Source organism: Pavona decussata, unplaced genomic scaffold (assembly GCF_977016875.1).
Source record: "Pavona decussata unplaced genomic scaffold, jaPavDecu1.1 SCAFFOLD_149, whole genome shotgun sequence".
NCBI lineage: Eukaryota > Metazoa > Cnidaria > Anthozoa > Scleractinia > Agariciidae > Pavona > Pavona decussata.
Window position 1 is genome coordinate 319,621 of NW_028145561.1, and position 17,880 is coordinate 337,500.

Consider the following 17,880-nt stretch of genomic DNA (forward strand, 5'->3'; position numbering starts at 1 on the left):
TTCACTCTGAAGCCGATGCGGTGCAGTTTTTTCATTGTCTTAAAAGCAGGCATACAAATATACGGTTCACCATGGAAAAGGAATCTGAAAATAGATTGCCTTTTTTAGATGTCCTCATTGACAACAATCAGGTCCCTGTGCTCACCACGGTGTTTCGCAAATCCACCTTACCGGCCTCCTTATGAATTTCACTAGCTTTACATCATACTCGTACAAGTTAGGCTTAATTAGAACTCTTATAGATAGAGCGTATAAGATTAACAGTAATTGGCTAGGATTCCATCAGGAAACAACTAAGATAAGGGATTTTTTACTCAAAAATTCTTTTCCAGCACACATTATCGACAAGACTGTTAACTCCACTATCAATAAGTTTTTCCAGTTTAACAGGCAAAATGTCAACAACAGCCCAGAGTGCTCCCACGTCAAATTACCTTGCGTGGGTAAATTCTCTGCTATTGCACAAAAGCGGATTCGCAGAACCATTCAGCGTTTTTGCGACAACAGTTTGAATATTAAGCTAGTGTTTTCTTCGTTCAAAATCGGCTCTTTGTTTAGCGTGAAAGACCTTATCCCTAAAGAGCTCAAATCATGCGTTGTTTACAGATTCAGGTGTGCAGGCTGCGGTGCCTGTTATGTCGGCGAGACTTCCCGACACATTTGCACGCGCATAAACGAGCACTTAAATATTGATAAGGCCTCTCACATTTTCAATCATCTACAGGATTCACCTAGGTGTCGGACACTTTGTTCGAGCGAGTGCTTTGTTGTCATAGATCAAGCAACAACACGGACACAATTAAAAATCAAGGAGGCAGTGCATATTCACTGGGAGAAACCCTCCCTAAATCAACAATTGTTTCATGTAAATCTTAATCTTTCTTTGTAACTAGTTGTTGTATCATACCATTGTCATTCTAATTTTCCGCTATATATTGTTCATCAATGTAATTCCATTCGTAAACTGACGGTGGCACAGGAGTTGCCGAAACATGTCTTTCAAGTTTAAAAGTCTTGTTCTTTTCATTAAGATTGCTACAAAATTGCTGCTTTTACGTCCTTTTTATAATTGATATTATTATTATTATTATTATTATTATTATTATTATTATTATTATTGTTATTACCTGTTCTTACTATTTTTAAAATAACTGGAAAAAACAAGGTTCTTAATTGAATAAGAAAATTTCATGCTCGGGTGTATTTTTCACTTTTCTCAGGTTTGATATTCCTATTTAAACGTTCTTTATAAATGAAAGAAATAAAAGAAGAATGTGTACTGTTCTCACCAGAAATAAACTGAAGATATGCATAGCATAAGTGCAGGAACGATTTGCATGTGGATAATCTTTCTTGCGGTAACCGAAGGTAGCGAAAGGTTTGCTTATTTTTAAACTTTCATACAGTAGAAGCAATCATTCCGGAGAGAAGTTTATCTCTCAGTTCGAAGCACGAGGAAACAAATGAAATTAATTGAGTGTTTATAAAATAGTCTGTTGAGTTCATTATATGCGATAGTAAAGTTTCTTTTACTAATAGTCGTGTAAATGGAAGGCTAGGTTCTATTTTAGAAAAGAACATATCTCTTAAAGAAGAGTAACTTGGGCAATCTAATAAAAAATGAATTTCGTCTTCAATGGTTTTACGGTTGCAAACATTACACACCCTTTCATTACGGGGTATGTTGTCGTATCATCCTGTTTCAATCAAAAGCTTGTGGCTGCTTATTCTTAGTTTCACTTATGCTTTCCTAGAAGCGTTTTTCCTTGTGAGATCTAGGTAAGCAGAGGGGCCAAAAGTTTTTTTGATTGTGTAATAAAAGCTGAGTTTTTGTGAGTGTTGAAGGGTTTGGTGCCAATAAGAGATATATTTCTTTTTCATAAGATCTATATATTGTTTGATGTTATTTTCATTCAATGTTTAATAATTAAAGTTGGGGAAATTATAGTATTCACTCATCTTCATAAGACTGGAGTAAAAGCTAGTTTGACCGCTATAATGAAGGTCAACAGATATTCTTAGGGATTGTTTTGCTATAGAATGTTCATCCTTTCCTTGGAGGTAGTGTACGTAATTAAGTAAGATAGGTGATTTACAGAAGACTGACACCAGGCTTTATAAAACAACTATGTAAAATTAGGAGGAAAAATGAATACACATTACTAAAATTAAACAAACTGTGACCATTACATGTCATTACCAGGCTTATAACCGCTCCCCAGTTAATCGTCTGCACCGTCTTCATCTTCTTCATCATTCTTAAATTCATTACTTTTTATGTTCATACAGGTATACGTTACGTGGATCGCCATTTTGCTTGAAAAGCTGCAAGACCAATCTTTTCTTCTCAACCAGCACCATCGTTTTCCTTCACATTTCCTTGACATGTAGTTGAATTCATTAGGTGTTATACACGCGTCAGGTAAGGGCATTATTTCACACGAATCACATTCGCACGTGCAGTTTGAATATCGTGCAGATATTAGACGAATTCTATTCTTCCAGTAGCAATTTGTGAGGCGCTGAACCATCTTGCCGCAGATTGTAACGTTATACAGAGATTGTTCTGTGAAAATAAGAAAGTGAAATTAAGTTATTAGTAAAGATATTGGATTATATAGTAACAACACTCAATGGAATTGAAAGAGTGAATGTGCTTTCGGAGTTTCTGCGCCTTGGGTGTGTGTGCGTGGAGGGGGAGGGGATATTCTAGCCTCCTCCTAAACCTTCAAAAGCATTAAAGCTACAACATTGAAGCTGTTTATAGTGGATGTAAATCTGTTTCCTTGGAGAACAACAAAACGTGACGATTACGCCATGATTTCTTAATAGCCGTCATCTTCGATCCATCATCTCCAATTTCTCTTTTCCTAAAACCTCAGAAATCTATTAACGTTAACTCAGAGGTAATTAAACGTAAAAAAGGAAAAATTGTCAAAATTTCTAAAAACGTACCTGGTCTGGCAAATGATTACTTTTTGATTTGTGTCAGTGATTTCAACAGTGTTTTTTTTCTTTTTGTCACTTGTTTGAACCATTTTCTTGAATTTGTCAATGGTTTGAAATGTTTTTCATAATTTCTGTTAGTGGTTTCAACGGAATTCTGTTGTGATTAACAGTCTCATCAGTCAGATTGTATTAAACAATTAAAAGTGGATTAACAGAAGGCTACGCCAATATTGTAATTTCCATGTGCAGAATTTTTTCTTATAGATAAACGATAAAAAGCTTAACCATACCAGATCTGGGTAAGGTAATTAGCCGGGCTGAGTTTTTATTTGTGTTCAGGGGCCCGTTTCTCGAAAGTCCCAGTAGCTTACCGGGCCCGATAAGTGTCTTTGGTGATAAATTTTTCTTAATAGAAGTCAATTTTTTTTAGCTTTGAATACTAAATTTTAAAATGTTATAATTCTATGAAAACATTGGCCTAGTACCATGTCTGTAATCACTGTTTAATCGGCGAAAAAACATTTTAAAATATACTTATCGGGACTTCTGAGAAACGGACCCCAGGCCCGTAACAATTGTTTTGCCAAACTGAACGTCCATGCCTGAATAGGACGATTTGTTGCTGTATATTATCTTTTGAATCAGTTTTAGTGGTGAAACATGGGCAACCTTCATAAAGCTCACCAAGCTCTAATTGGATTAATTCAGGGTTACAGAGGTGTTGATATTCAATTAGCATCATTGAACTACAGTACTAGCCAAGTTAAGTTGTGACACTTCACAATCAGGCTAATATGAAAAAAAAAACTAATAATAATAAAAAAATAAATAAATAGATCAACTTTGTTTAACGACGGTAACACTTAACAGTCGGTTACGACTGACAAACCTGTGGCCCTCAGATTCCGGATCGAATTGAAATTTGGAAATGTTGGTTTTTGAGGAGAGGGGAAAACCGGAGAACCCGGAGAAAAACCTCTCGGAGCAAAGACGAGAACCAACAACAAACTCAACCCACATACGACGCCGAGTCCCGGACTAATTCGGGCCACATTGGTGGGAAGTGAGTGCTTTCACCGCTACGCCGTCCCTGCCCACCCCCCCCCCTAGTGCCATACTGTCCTTTCCGTACTCCCTCCCTCTCTCAATGTTGTTTCTCGTATTTCTGCTAGCAAATCTTGGGAACCAACACTGAGTGGGCATGCGGGTGATGCTGGAGATCTGTCAGAAATGTGATTATGACTCTAGGTCTGCCATATTACCTTGTGAGGCATGCTTGTCATAACTGCAAACTGCAGGTTCATTCACAGACGAGGCAATCTGTCCAGCTTTACAGGAAAAGAAATACAAGGATTACCTAGATCCTGTTGTGGTTATGGTGCGTTAAGTTATTTTAATAAGCTATTCCTGTTATTGCGATAGCCCCGAACGTCTCGTCCGTTGCGATCAGTTTTAGGTGGTATACACATGCGCACAACCATATCACATTGGCAGCGGCTGCCATGGTCAGCTGCTTCGGTGTCATTAGTCTTCATCAGCATCGCATAGACGCCGAGCTCCTGTACGACCAGAGAGCCGGATTACAGGTGCCTTCTTCCGCTGAGTTTTGTTCAAAGGCACCCTTTAGACATCAGGCCCACACCTTCCATGTGGCAGCTGTTGGCTGGGACTGTAGAATATATTCTCGGTAATGCGCGTAAAGATTGCTGTATCAATTTATAAACCATTCACACACATTGCCGAGAATGGTCTACAGTCCCAGCTAACAACTACCTCATGGATAGCGTGGGGCTGGCGCTTGAATTGAACCCACGGCTAGGATGAGTCATATATTGTGGCCTTTCCAGTATAAATGCTGAATTATTATCTGCTGTGGGCTCGTCACAGTAATGCGAGAAAAGGTATAGCTCCAAGCAGAGAGACACACTCGAAAGCCACTGCTGTGCGGAGGCCAGAGATTATGACAAACCTTGGAGCCTATGTATTTTGTGACTTCTCTCACTTTTTTTTTAATTTCAAACATTTTTTTGCAGTCACAGTTATATTGATTAAGGGCTATATACAGTAGTTGCATTAATAGGGTCAAGTAACGTAGCACAGTTGAGCTTTCAACTAAAATTTGAATCAGAACTCCAGCCGACTTTGAGCCGTCCATTAACCTTTCAAAGAAAAATGTATAACGAGTTGTTTGTGTGGCCATTGGGGTGATTTACTATGTTTTTGTCTTTTTTTTCTGGGGCTTGAAATACCTTAGTTTTAAGTCAGCGTATTTTGACTTCTTGCTTACATTACTAAAAAGCACCTGCACTCTTATTAGTTAAGCCATTGCACTAACTTTTACAAGTCTATTGTTACGCTAAAAAGCCTTTAAGTCATTACATATATTTTCTCTCGATTTCGCAACCAAAAAATATGAATTTTATTATTATCATTTTACCTGAGGGGCATTCGATGAAAACGGGATAGATACTGTCTTGGCCATTCGAGGTAGAGACACACATGGTGTCACTTGCAGCCTGTAGATACACAATTGGATGGTTACTTTCTTTAGGAAAAGAAATGTATCTTTAAATGGTAAAAGAAAAAAAACCGGATAGAAACAGTCTAGATAGAAATTAAAAGAAGGAAAAACTAAAGTGTAGCGTAATTTTTCTTAAACGTTTGAGTAAATTTAGGAACTGGGACAGTAAAATGGATTATGACAGGACTAAGAATCGGATCATTATTGGTACATTAACGCTGACTTCAAGAAGCTTCGTCGTAAAAATTTAACGTGGTTTGAAAATTATGTATGAACAGCGGTTTCAAGAACAGTTATTAAGGATCTATTAAAAGTAGCGAGAATGACGACGTCAACGAAAACCTGGAAATTAATTAAATTCGTGTTCTGCCGAACTTTCCCGAAGCTGAATTCGTAGGGGTGGTTTTCAAGCTCAGAAAGAGAAAAGAAAATCCACTTCACTTTGTGTTCACGTTATTCATGAAACCTTGAATTTGATCATTTCATGTTGTCATTTTGCAAGGGATAGCAAAAAGAATGCACTAAAGCGTATAACGTGCGTGCAGGGCCATTGTTTTGCTTATCAAAACTCAGTAGTAAGTGTACGTATCTTTCGACATTCTCGTTGCCGCTGCTTAAGGTTCCTAATACTCTATACTGAGTGGTGTTTGCTATATAAATGAAAGGCTAAAGAAAGACCAAATAGGAATTCAAATAATATGGCTTTACGATCAAATCATGTGAAATATTATAAGAACTTACTGGTCTCATCTGGTGAAAGATTGTTCCTGGTGACACCAATAAGCTTCTGGAAGCCTCACAACGATCGCGGAAGCCATAGTTATTCAGCTGACACAAGTCAAATCTGCTAGCGTCGTAATTATAAGAAATGCAACTGTCTTCGGCCTGGCAAGCCTCAACACATTGCAACCAATCGTTCACAGAAAAACGTTTAAAATGTTTGTTTGGAAGCAGTCGATTTTGTAACGTAAAATCGCAGAAAGATCTTGACGCAAGCGTAAGAAAACAGACGAGTGAAATCGTCACCGAATTTATCATCTTTCTCAGAAAACGTCTTCTACGTTTTGATGATCATCCACAAATTCTGTGTTTAAACGTGCGTTCGTGCCTTGTGCCTCAGTTAGTTGTTTTTTGTTCATCAGAATGATGTGAAAAACATCCATTATTAGAAGTTAGGCATAATTATCTCCCCATAAAACATTCCTAATGGCATGGGATTTGTTAGATGACCTTTTAATGAAACAAAATTTTGAAAAGTAGTGATTTATTTCAGTTTCTGGAGGTCAAATTTTAGAGTGCTTTCCACTTGTATGGAAAAACCGATGAGAATTTTCCGTCAAGTAGAACAGTACAATTCTCGAGCGCTTTTCAGTTATATGGAAAAAACAGTTGTTCCGTTTGGAAATCAAATGGAACGGTTATTTTTACTGGTAATCTTGTGAAATAAACCGCGTATCTCACCAAGGAGCATGGTAAGTAAGTGTGATGAGGCAAATGGTTCAGTGATATTCCGGTCATTTCGGTAAAAACGACAAAAGAGGAATACGTCTGAAGTTATTTCTTTTTCCTCGAAAACTTTCCAGTGGGAAGGACTGTGACAAATACTTCTTTGTATTTTCCCCGTAGCCTTATTGAAGTTTGATGGCAGATAATTGGTTGAAATAAAACTTCAGAAAATGACCTGAGTATTTTTACTAATCACAAGAAGTTGCGGAAAAACCAAAGCAAACGCGAATTAATCCGTCTCATTAGATTGATCTCGCTTGCGGTACTGTGCTCTGTGATTGGTTGGCAAAACTCATGTCACTTCCTCCACCAATGAGAAACAAAACTAAAACCAATCGTGCCTCGCTCGCTCGCATTTTCCCGCGCTTGCTACCGGTTACATGCATTTTCTTCAAGTTCTGATTGGTTCAATGTATTGTTTACGTCTCTTGTGATAGGCTAAAGTAATTACTTTGGTTTTTGGTTTTCTGGCCTTCAAGTGAAAATCACTCTAACGCTTGGTAAAACTATTAACGCTATAAAGGATAATGATAAACGCTGTGCTGTATTTTGTAAACATTTTGTAGCGTTCATACATATGGTCAAATATGTCTCACACAGCCAAAATGTGGCAATAAAATTAAAAAAAAAAAAACTGAGATGTTAAGCAAAGATACACAAACAACTTCATCTCGAAAATTGAGTATCTGGTTTGACAATCTAGTTTGACAAGGAAGCAATGGGTCGTCAAATAGTCCAAGATGAAATAATGGGATAATTTATAATAAAATTGAAAACAAAACGTTGAAAGATTTACATAAGTCAAATAAGAGGAAAAAATGCGCTTTGATTCTTAGCTTACACTGATTGTATAACCTTTGATTTAAAGTAAGTTAGGTTATCTGTTGCTATGAAACACATTTGTAACGAAAAGATCAAACGGAAAAATATAAAAGAGAACATTTAGTTTTTAAAAGTATTAGGCGAAAAGAAAAGTTTTGCCTTGCACCCCACAACTGTATTGTTGAGAGTGATGCATTATTCAGTAAATGACACAGGCATACCCGGAAAAAAGAAATCCGAGTGCTCCTATCAGGAGTCAAACCTAAGACCTTCCGATTACAAGTTTGGATGCTCTACCACTGAGCTACAGGAGACTCGTGGAAGCTAAGGCTATAAAACTAGGTTGTATTAGACTGTTATTGGCATTTCGATAACAACTTTTGTCAGGGGGACGAATTCCGTATTTTTTAATTACGTTACTTCTTGTCTCTGACAGCTGTGTTCGTTCAAATAAGTACACTTAACTTTGTTTGTACTGGAAAAATTGTTCGTAAATGAAAAGCATTGATCGTGTGTTTACTCCATAGATACAAGTTCCTCTATCCTCCATTTTGGTTCCAAGACGGTGACTGTTTCTTCTTCTTCGTTGTCAGGCTCCAAAACAACTTCAACAAGCTCGTATCTCCCTCGCAACTGGCAGCCATGATCGAAAATATACTTTCCTGTACCGCTGGGTTTATTCTGCTGAAATCCCCCAGCGTAGCGGTGATTCGCATGAATCAACTCTCCTGCTTCTTCCATTTTCCCATGTACCCATAACCCCCGGTATTTAGAACCGGTAGCCACATAACTGTACACGCCTTGTCCATGGCGCTGGTTCTCGGCCCATTCCCCGTCATACGTGTCCCCGTTTGGGTAGGTGTATTTTCCGCGGCCCTGTCGTACATCGTTTATCCAGAACCCTTCGTATTTGGAGCCGTCAGGGTAGAAAAACGTGCCTTCCCCGTGCTTTACTCCGTTCATATAGCTCCCAGTATATTTTCCTCCATTTTGGAACCTAAAAAGAGAATTTACCCTGAGGTGTTTCCTTTCATAATGATAGCCTGTACCATTCTTTTAAAAGCGATAACGAGAGAAACAAACAGAGAGTAAACATGAAAATTACTGAACGCGTTGGAACTGAGTAAGGTCCTATCACGTTTTAATTGAACGCTTGCAATTTTAGTATTTCACCGTTTCAGCCCTCAGTATTGGAGCCTTGAACAGATTTAACCAAGTGCACCATGAGAGATTGGAAGCAAAATATACTTTCTTTCTTTTAGTTTTCCAGTGTGCGAACAGCAAAGTCAAAAGCATTAGCAAAGGAGAATTAATTAATCCATATACTTACTATAAATCGTCAAAACACCAAATTCTGATCTAAATGCGTTTGAAAGCAACAACAGACCAGGGACGAGTTGCACAAAACTGCAGGCGGGCGTAAATGCTATCGTCAGACGTTAAAATACTGAATGTGACTGGGCTGAAGGTCTGGCGTTAGCAGTTACGCCCGACGTTAAATTTTATGCAACTCACTCCAGGTTGTTCAGTTATAGGTTCCGTTCTGTATTTTGGTTCTGACAGAAAAAACCCATCAATTCCGTTGAGAAGAACACACCAATTAAATCGAACTGAGCTGTGAACGGATAAGCGTTATATTTTGTCCAGCTGCAAAGGTATAGGTCGGTGAATTCAAAAATTTTTACACATTTGTGTATGGCGGTATAGGAAAGTCATGCAGGATTTGCGAAAAATTCGGTTAAAGGCCTTGAAGAAAAAAAACATGTCTGATACGATCATACAGAAAGGGGTTTGCGAGAACTTGCTATCGCCTTCAACTTACAAATTACAAACGGCGGTCTGACCCGATCTTTATGCCCAGGCAAGGCGGTATTGTGAGCTAAAATTATGGGGCGCCAGTTCTGTCGGAAACTAACTAAGAGGAAATTTAGATCTGCGAGTTGGTCAGTCTAAAAGTAGAGTTTTTCTCTTACTTGTATGTGCCTTGACCATGTCTCTTGCCGTGTGCATAATCTCCTTCATATTCATCACCGTTTGGTAATTTAGCTTTACCCTTTCCATGCCTTTCTTCAGATTCATTTCTTTCTCCTTCGTATTCACCAAGATAAGGCACTCCTTCATCATCAACTGTCTCCTCGTCGGAAGACATTTTTTTTAGCTTTTACACGCGCAACTCAACGAGCTGTGATCTCGAAATCTTTTGCCCGAGTTTGTGTTTATGCGCTGTTTCTAAGGAAAACGTTGAATTTCTCGATTTGAATAAGTTATAGACCGTATGTAAACAGTTGACAATCCTCATTGGTTGAAGAAAGCAAAGTTAGCGTGGCAATGTTTACTTAAGTGCTTTCTAATCTGATCGAACTACACTGACATTTGCATATTTTTTTGCCACCAAATGTAATTTACAGAATCGTATAGAAATAAAGGAAAATGGCGAGGAAGCCCAAAGAAACCATAATGCTTTGTGCCGCAGCTAATGTTAAAAAAAGATTAGTAGAACGATGGTGGGCGAGATGGGTGAAATAACAATTAGTGGTAATACACGATAACAAAAGGGAAAGGAAAAAGGAAACATACTGAAGAAAAGTAATAACAAAAGGGGGGAATGGGGGAAAGTAGAAATTTAATGAGAAGGTATTTCTTCAACTTGTTTTTAAAAGTTGCAACACTAATATTAAATTTTGAAGGTCTGAGCTGAGCGAATTAAAAATCAAAGGACCCTTGTACTGGAACGAAAAAAGCCTTAAGTTGGTTCTACACTTAGGAACTTGGGAAGAACTGACAATCCTAGTATTATATAACCATGAATCTGACACCTTAATAGGAACGTCTTCTTAAAGATATTTGGCAACAATCCAGCCTTATAGACTATTAAAAATTGCTGGGATATCGGCTCGAAAAGGCTTCTTGTTCTAAGCTGTTTCCTTTTACTTTAAACCGGTGGAATTGAATCGCGTTCGTTTTTGCTGTGCTTCAGAGGAATACGCACTGATAATAGTCGTATTCCCGCGAAAACGTTGGCTTGCATTGACCAGAACAAATTTTACACAGTTAGTCAATGGGAGTGCTACTCAATAGGTATCAACTGATTGCCATCTTAGAAGTTCTCTTCTAAACTTACGCAAGTATAGAGACTGTATCAGATATGTTTATTACCACTATGAAAAGTCCAAAAGTCACACACTTGTTGAACCCTAAAATTTATATTAGACAAGGGCTGAAGAAACTGTGATGATGCGTCGGAAGCAGGGAGTGGAAACGAATGCTTAGTTTTATCAGCAGAGTTGATAAGGTTATCTGACTTATTTGTCCACCGTAAAAAGATTCAAGTGTTGACGTTTCGAGGGTAAGCCCTTCATCAGAGCGGTGTGAAATCTAACCCACCTTTAGTAAAAGTTAATGATTCTAAAGTTTGTTTCAGGCATATTACCGAAGGAAGAACAGACACAACAGAGGTAGCTAGAGGCTATTCAGTGACAAGATGCCACGGACTCGTGGAAAAAAAACAACAACAAAAAAGACAAAAAAGACGAAAAAAAAAAAAAATTGCTCGAAACGCTATGGGAAGAACTGGGTACCAATTGTAAGATTACTGTTGCTATGCAACTCATTAGCAACCACGCCGATGAAAAGAAAATTCAATATGGCGGACGGACGAAGGCACAAGATTCCAAAAGTTTACCATCTTTGAAGAGAGCTAAAACATGGAATGACCCAAACTAGAAACTCTTTCGCTCAGATCTAGTACAACTTTCTTATTGTGAGTGCTGTTGATCCAAACAAATAAGCCTTGCTTCTTTTTTGTCTTCACCCACAACCTTTGCGTGCAGTCTTTGTAATCTTGTTACATGTATTGCTTACAAATTGTTTCGGTTTCAGATGGTTTAGAATGCATTCCAGGGCGTACATGCTACTCGAGAAAGAGTGGTTCAAACTGCAAAGAGAAGACCTTCCGTGGGTAAGTCGTCTGGCTAGTTGGCTCAGCGAAACTTTTGGCTCGCCATTTCCCTACACTACCCTACCACTACCTACGGCAACCTACCCCGAAGGTTATGCAGTTTTAAAGATAGGCTTATAAATTATAAGCTTAAGTTAAACAAAAATCTTGATTCTTTCTTTTGGTGAGCCTGTATTTAAAATACGTACAATGAATTTAAAAAACGATAAAATTCCAAGAGCTTCATGCAGTCGAACCTCTTATAAGTTATATAAGCACAGCCTCTGTAGTTAAAAAAAAAAAATTATTTGCAGGTGTTTCATGTCTGTTGACATGAAGTGTAGAATGCGTTCTTCACTGATATAGAGCCAGTATCCCCGGAACATATAAAGTTTGAATTTTTTAATTTGGTATTAAAAAAAACCCGTTTTTTTTAAATTCTACTTTCTTCTTTTGTCAGTAAAATCACAGTTGATCTTGATTTGCCTTTTCAGGGGATACAAGCAAGACCTCTTAATGAAGATGACATGTTTACTTGGGAAGGTACTATAAAAGGTCCAAAGGATACGATGTGGGAAGGTGAGTTATATTTCTTGCTGGGGTAGGTAGTGCAGTTTCGACCTGGCCTTTTTTCTTATTCAAAAGTTACTTAAAGTTTGCTTTGTGTGCTTGAACCACAGAACTGTGAAAATAAACCAACTTAGTATATACCACACAAGTGAATAGCCCTTTTCACGCGCGCTGATTGGCTAGCTCGGAGGTGATTAGCCAAGTACTATTCACCTCCGAGCAGCCGAAGAAAAACAAGATGGCTTCCCGTTTCGCCACGGTCACTTAAGAGGTTTCGATAAAAGAGACGGCTATTATAAAAACTACAACTGGCAACAAATGTTGGTTTGACGACATTACATGGCAACTTATTTAATCTTTCAAACCTCATATTCTCAGGCGAAAAATAAAACTATGATGCATTGTTTACGAAAACTGTCAAGCACTATAAACAATGAAACATCTAACGTTTTGCAGCATGGTTTCAACAACAGCACAAATTTCACATCAAACTCAAAGATAAGACACGTAGCAACTTAAAAAGTGCCTCCAGAAGCTTTATTTGTCTGCAAGAAAGCGAGGCGGAACTTTCTACAATAAAAAATGCTTACCGTGCGGCGCGCGAGATTTTAAGATTTCCCACCATTTGTCGGTATATTGTCAAAAGTAAAGTAATTTTTGGTCCACTTCTTATTCAGCTTGTGTGGTATATACTAAAACAATAATCCACCTCAGTGTTGGTGAAAGTGATGGATATTTACCTCGCCGCTTCGTGGCTTGGTAAATATCCATCACTATTCACCTCCACTTTGGTTAATAATTGTTAAATATAGATTTAGTATGAAGTGGTATATGTATGTGCTCTTTAGGCCTAGATGGACATGAGATCCTTGCACACCTTATGTCTTCATCAAATATGATGTTATTTTCACAGGTAACCAGTTGATACAGTATTCTAAATACATGAGTATTAAGGATACTATGTTGCTAGAATGAATTGGGCCAGAGATACACACAATTAACCTTAAAAATATTTCCTCACAAAATTAAAGAAAACATGCCCTTTCCAGACATTAATAATTATTGCCACTTTTCATCGAAAATTCTCACCAATTTCTGATACATTTAGGTATGAAGTGGTATATGTATGTGCTCTTCACAATAAAGTTTTTGTCATTTAGTCTTTGTTAGATTCATTTCTTTCTTTAATCAGTGTTCTTTGTTTCCTCAGGAGGTATTTTCAAGGTGTATCTTCAGTTTGGCGAGTACTACAATGCCCAACCACCCAGAATATTCTTTCATACAATACCTTTCCATCCAAATGGTAAGACTTTTTGATTGGTCAGTTTTTATATCCTATTGTGAGTATTGCAACATGTATGCTAGGTTTGATTTCCATTGCTCTCTTGGTTCCAGGGCTTCCTCCCCATTTGGGGAGTAGCACCAGCTCATTTCCCCAAAGAGCAGCTGGTAATCATTACCTCAATTCCATTTAAAAATGTAGATTGACAGTATCACAGATGATTTATTTTAAATAATTATAACATAGCTTGTGTGCTTCCCTATCTAATTCCTATTGGAGTCATCATGGTATATTTCAACATAGTTATGCATGGCTTTTGCATCCATAAGATGACATGTGCAAATCAGACAAACTCGGGTTTTGGTCCCTTAGTTTTAGCTTTATAAAAACTAATTCAAAGAAGCAAATTTTCATCAAGAACTTCAGATGAAATGATCTCGTTCAGATAATACCATTGTGGCATGTTTGTATCCGGCCAATAAGAACCTTTGTTTTTCTGTCTTAAGCCTTTAGCCTTTATTTTAAAACGATGAGTATTAAAGCTACATGAGCTTGTGGGGTCGTTTGCAATTAACTAATTACAAGTAAACTAAAGAAGCTAAAAACTAGGGGTATATACAGACAAAATGTTTGAACTAAATTAACGCTTACAAATATGAAATCATGAGCATAAAATTAAGTATATACAAAGTCATCTTTTCTAAAATTATAAGTGGATGCAGACGTTATCTTAAAGCTGAATTCATTAAAATTAGCTTGAGATTTAAGCTTAAGCCTGAGATCACGATAAGGCGCATTGAGAGAATTTTATAACCAATCACAAATAAAACCTGTTTACCATGCACTATTTTGTTGTCACTATGTTGTAAAAGAATTGGTTCATGCTTTTAGCTGTGCATACATTGAGTTATGGATGCACTTGGAAACCTTTAAGAGCACACTTCTAAGCTTCTCGTGTGCATCCATATCTTGATATGCACATGCTAAGCATGAGCCAATGTATTTTTTAAATATGCAATGCATCTGCTTGTTTTATTTTTATTAGTTGATCCAGACACAGGGCAGGTCTGTGCAGATTTTCTGGATGACTTAAGCTGCTGGAAAGAGTTTTACTCAGTTTCATATATGCTGCTTAGTTTGCAGGTAAATTTTTTGTTGTTGTTGTCATGGTTTCTTTGTATTTCTTCCAATCTTTTTATCCTATGCTGCCTTTCATGTTAGTACTGGTAGTTTTTGGCATCTTTGCATTGTAAATGAAAAAAAAAAAAAAAAAATTCTGTGCACAGTCTATCTTCATGGAAATGAATATATTTTTTTATCAACAGAGTTGATAATGTAATTTGAGCACCCAAAAGAGATTTGGGTGCTGATGTTTTGAATCTATGATAATTATCAAATTAACTTTAGTTATCAACTCTTTCAATAACACCAAACATTCGTTTCCATTCCCCTACTGACACTTCCTGCAGTTTCTTTAGAAACTACATGTAACGCCCTTATCTATCTTTGTGGATTCCTAAGAAGAGCCTACTCTTGGAGTATTTTGTCCAATATCACCTGTTCATCACCTTTCCAGATTCTGACAGTAACATAATTCCCCGCCAATTGTTAGGGTTAGGTTTATCACTTCTTGCATCATGAGTGGATGACTGGTTGATTTGTACTTAGTTTTCTTTCTCCGTTCTCTCTCATTAGAAGATTCATGTATATGTCTTGTGATTCAGGAATAAAACTCTGGATGACTGAGGACCAGTCAGGGTTAAGGATTATACATGTAGTGATTATTAGTCATTAAAAAATGAACAAATAAAAACATCTAAAGTATAAATATATGAATATTCTTGTGAGATATGGAGTTTTTCCCTAATTATGAAGCATTTGTCTAAATTAGATGCTGCTGCCAAACCCAGTTATCGAGAATGCTATAAATGCTGGTGCTGCACGGATTTTTGCGTCATCACCGAGTGGCTTCAGGCAGACTGTATTGGACTGTGTTCTTGCCAGTAAGAGGGTGGAAGGTAAGAAGTGTTTTTGAAATTCAATTATTAATAGTCAGTTTCAATAGGCCATTTCCTAGTTTCTTTAAGTCTCATAATTATGAAAGCGAGGCTAAGTGCAAAGTTCTTATTATGAAAATTAGATTTCATTCATATGTAAACAAAACTAATTTTCATATGAAAAACTTTGCACTTAGCCTCACTTTCATAACGAGGTTCACAACAGCTTGGAAATGGCCTATTTGAGTTTATTTACGATACAGTGGAACCTCGATTTAATGAAGCGCCAAGGGACAAGAGCAATTAGTTCGTTATGTCGAGATTCTGTGCCATACATATTAAAAGCCAGGCTGAAGAATAACGTTCGTTATACCGAGGACTTTGTTATGTAGGGGTTTGTTGAATCGAGGTTCCACTGAATAGGCACTACAGTATTCAGTTTCAGGTAAAATGAAATACAATCTATCAATTTTATTGGCACACAGGAAGTCATGAGAACGATATGAAAATAATAAAACGTAACAAACTTACACTGGCTTACGTGAATCCCTTGTGGGCCCAATGAAGAAAAATGCTTTTTAACGTTGTTTTGGATGATCCCCAAAACTGTGTTACGATTGTGGCAGGGTATTTCTTTAGAGTGTAGTCATTGTAGGACAAACTGTATTTCAGTTGCTCTGTTTTACAAGGTTTGGTTTGAGTAATTTGAATTTGTTGTAAAAAAACGTTTAGAATGTACAGATAAGTAGTATCAAATCAAATCAAATCAAATCATCATAAATTCACACTATTTGGCTAGAAAAACAAGAGAGAAGAGAAAAATACGGTGAACATAGATACGTACAGGTTATATATACAGAAATAACTACTAGAGTCAGAGTTTTTTGTGCCTTTAAAAGGTGACCGACATGAACAAATAATAATGATAATAATGATAAACCAAACAAACAAAAAAAACAAAACCAAGGTTTTTCTAGAGTGTGGCATCACGGGATACTCGCCTTTAAAAATACGTTACGACAAAAAGTTTGCACAGGCAGGTGACTTGTAACATACAAAATTTTACCAAGGCGGTGTATGATCGATTCCATTCATAAGCTGTATGTATTTTTTGTTATCTCCATGCCTGTATCCGTTAAACAATCTTTTCATTTGCATTCACCACCCCCTAGCTGGTCTCAAACCCCACACCGCTGACGATGTCGACTTAACTCGGCTCTCACCGAAAGAACAAGAACTCCCTGAAAAAACTATTGACGAGAAAAAGAAAACGCTTGGAATTGGCAAAGTCTCGTTTGACGACTACCACGCAATGTGGAGCGGTATAGCAACGACCAAGCCAGTATCAGATGCTTCTAATCCGCTGAGTGAGGTGCTCAAGACCGATTCTAAGCTACAAGCCACCCACTTTGGTTTACCACAGCAAGAGTTACAGGAAGAGATTCACAAACAACTTACAGAGCATAATGCTATCATGTACGGAAAGTTTGACGCCGGAAGGGCAGGACAGGATCTAGCGGAGCTCAAGTCCACCAAGATTCAGTTGCTCAAACAGATTTATCTTCCTAAACAGCAAGGTAACACTCGCTTTTGTTAGGAAAAAAAACGGCCGGAGATGAAGCCTGGTTTTCCCCTCTCCTCAAAAACCAATACTGCCGAATTCCAATTCTATCTGAAAAGTGTCTACATTGACACTGAAATAAAGGGATTTATTTTATTTATTTTTTTCTTAAGTTTCCTTTTATGTCTTTCTCTTGGTGTGTGTGCTCGAGAAAAATTAATTGCTTTGTTTTACAATGCAATGTACAGCTCAGGCCCGTAGCAAGGCTAAAACAACGGGGGGGCGGGGGAGCAAATTGGTTAACAAAGCTACACCCCCCACCCCCGTCAGTCAAAAAACAGACCGATTAGGAAGTTTAAGATGCAATGAGAACATAAAAAAGGAGTAGATTTAGTAAGCAAAACAATAACTTTGCACCTGCATCACACTTTTTGGTACATTTCTTTGCCGTCACTGTACGCTGACTACTACGTGAAATTGCCTAATTTCACAATTGAACGAGGACGTAAAAAGACGACGACAAATTTTCCTTTCTCTTTTTCAGTGAACCCAGAATCGGGCAGTAAGAATCCGTCCGCAGGAGAATTCGCATAAAATTAAAAAAATAGCGAGCTGGAATTATCTCGATGAAGTTTAAAAGAACGCGAATTCACTTTATAGATAATGTTTTCGCTACCACCACCGTCGTCTTATCTTTAACTCCCTACTAACAAATACATATCGGTCATAAGGATT

General features: G+C 37.6%; 3 protein-coding genes across 4 annotated transcripts in view; 1 reads left to right on the forward strand and 2 right to left on the reverse strand.

Moving 5' to 3' along the window:
- Positions 1–2,222: 2,222 nt before the first annotated feature.
- Positions 2,223–6,508, reverse strand: LOC146466235 (uncharacterized). Its single transcript, XM_085127623.1, has 4 exons — positions 6,212–6,508; positions 5,387–5,465; positions 4,212–4,277; positions 2,223–2,566 (listed from the first exon to the last, which is right to left on the reverse strand). The coding sequence occupies exons 1-4, from the start codon at positions 6,506–6,508 to the stop codon at positions 2,223–2,225; spliced, it is 786 nt and encodes a 261-aa protein (XP_084983749.1).
- A 1,220-nt stretch (positions 6,509–7,728) lies between these two features.
- LOC146466236 (radial spoke head 1 homolog) lies at positions 7,729–10,036 on the reverse strand. The gene is made up of 2 exons (XM_085127578.1): positions 9,772–10,036; positions 7,729–8,795 (listed from the first exon to the last, which is right to left on the reverse strand). The coding sequence occupies exons 1-2, from the start codon at positions 9,945–9,947 to the stop codon at positions 8,315–8,317; spliced, it is 657 nt and encodes a 218-aa protein (XP_084983704.1). The 5' UTR covers positions 9,948–10,036; the 3' UTR covers positions 7,729–8,314.
- A 1,383-nt stretch (positions 10,037–11,419) lies between these two features.
- Positions 11,420–17,880, forward strand: part of LOC146466237 (ubiquitin-conjugating enzyme E2 U-like) — a 7,444-nt gene continuing 983 nt past the window's right edge. Inside the window, exons 1-7 of one of the 2 annotated variants that reach the window (XM_085127602.1) lie at positions 11,420–11,558; positions 11,678–11,756; positions 12,230–12,314; positions 13,516–13,608; positions 14,633–14,730; positions 15,479–15,605; positions 16,757–17,161. In XM_085127602.1, the coding sequence (XP_084983728.1) occupies positions 11,688–11,756; positions 12,230–12,314; positions 13,516–13,608; positions 14,633–14,730; positions 15,479–15,605; positions 16,757–17,161 (877 nt within the window). In that variant the 5' untranslated portion in view covers positions 11,420–11,558; positions 11,678–11,687. Of the gene's footprint in view, positions 11,559–11,671; positions 11,757–12,229; positions 12,315–13,515; positions 13,609–14,632; positions 14,731–15,478; positions 15,606–16,756; positions 17,162–17,880 lie in introns of both variants that reach the window. The other variant, XM_085127603.1, reaches the window with a different exon arrangement.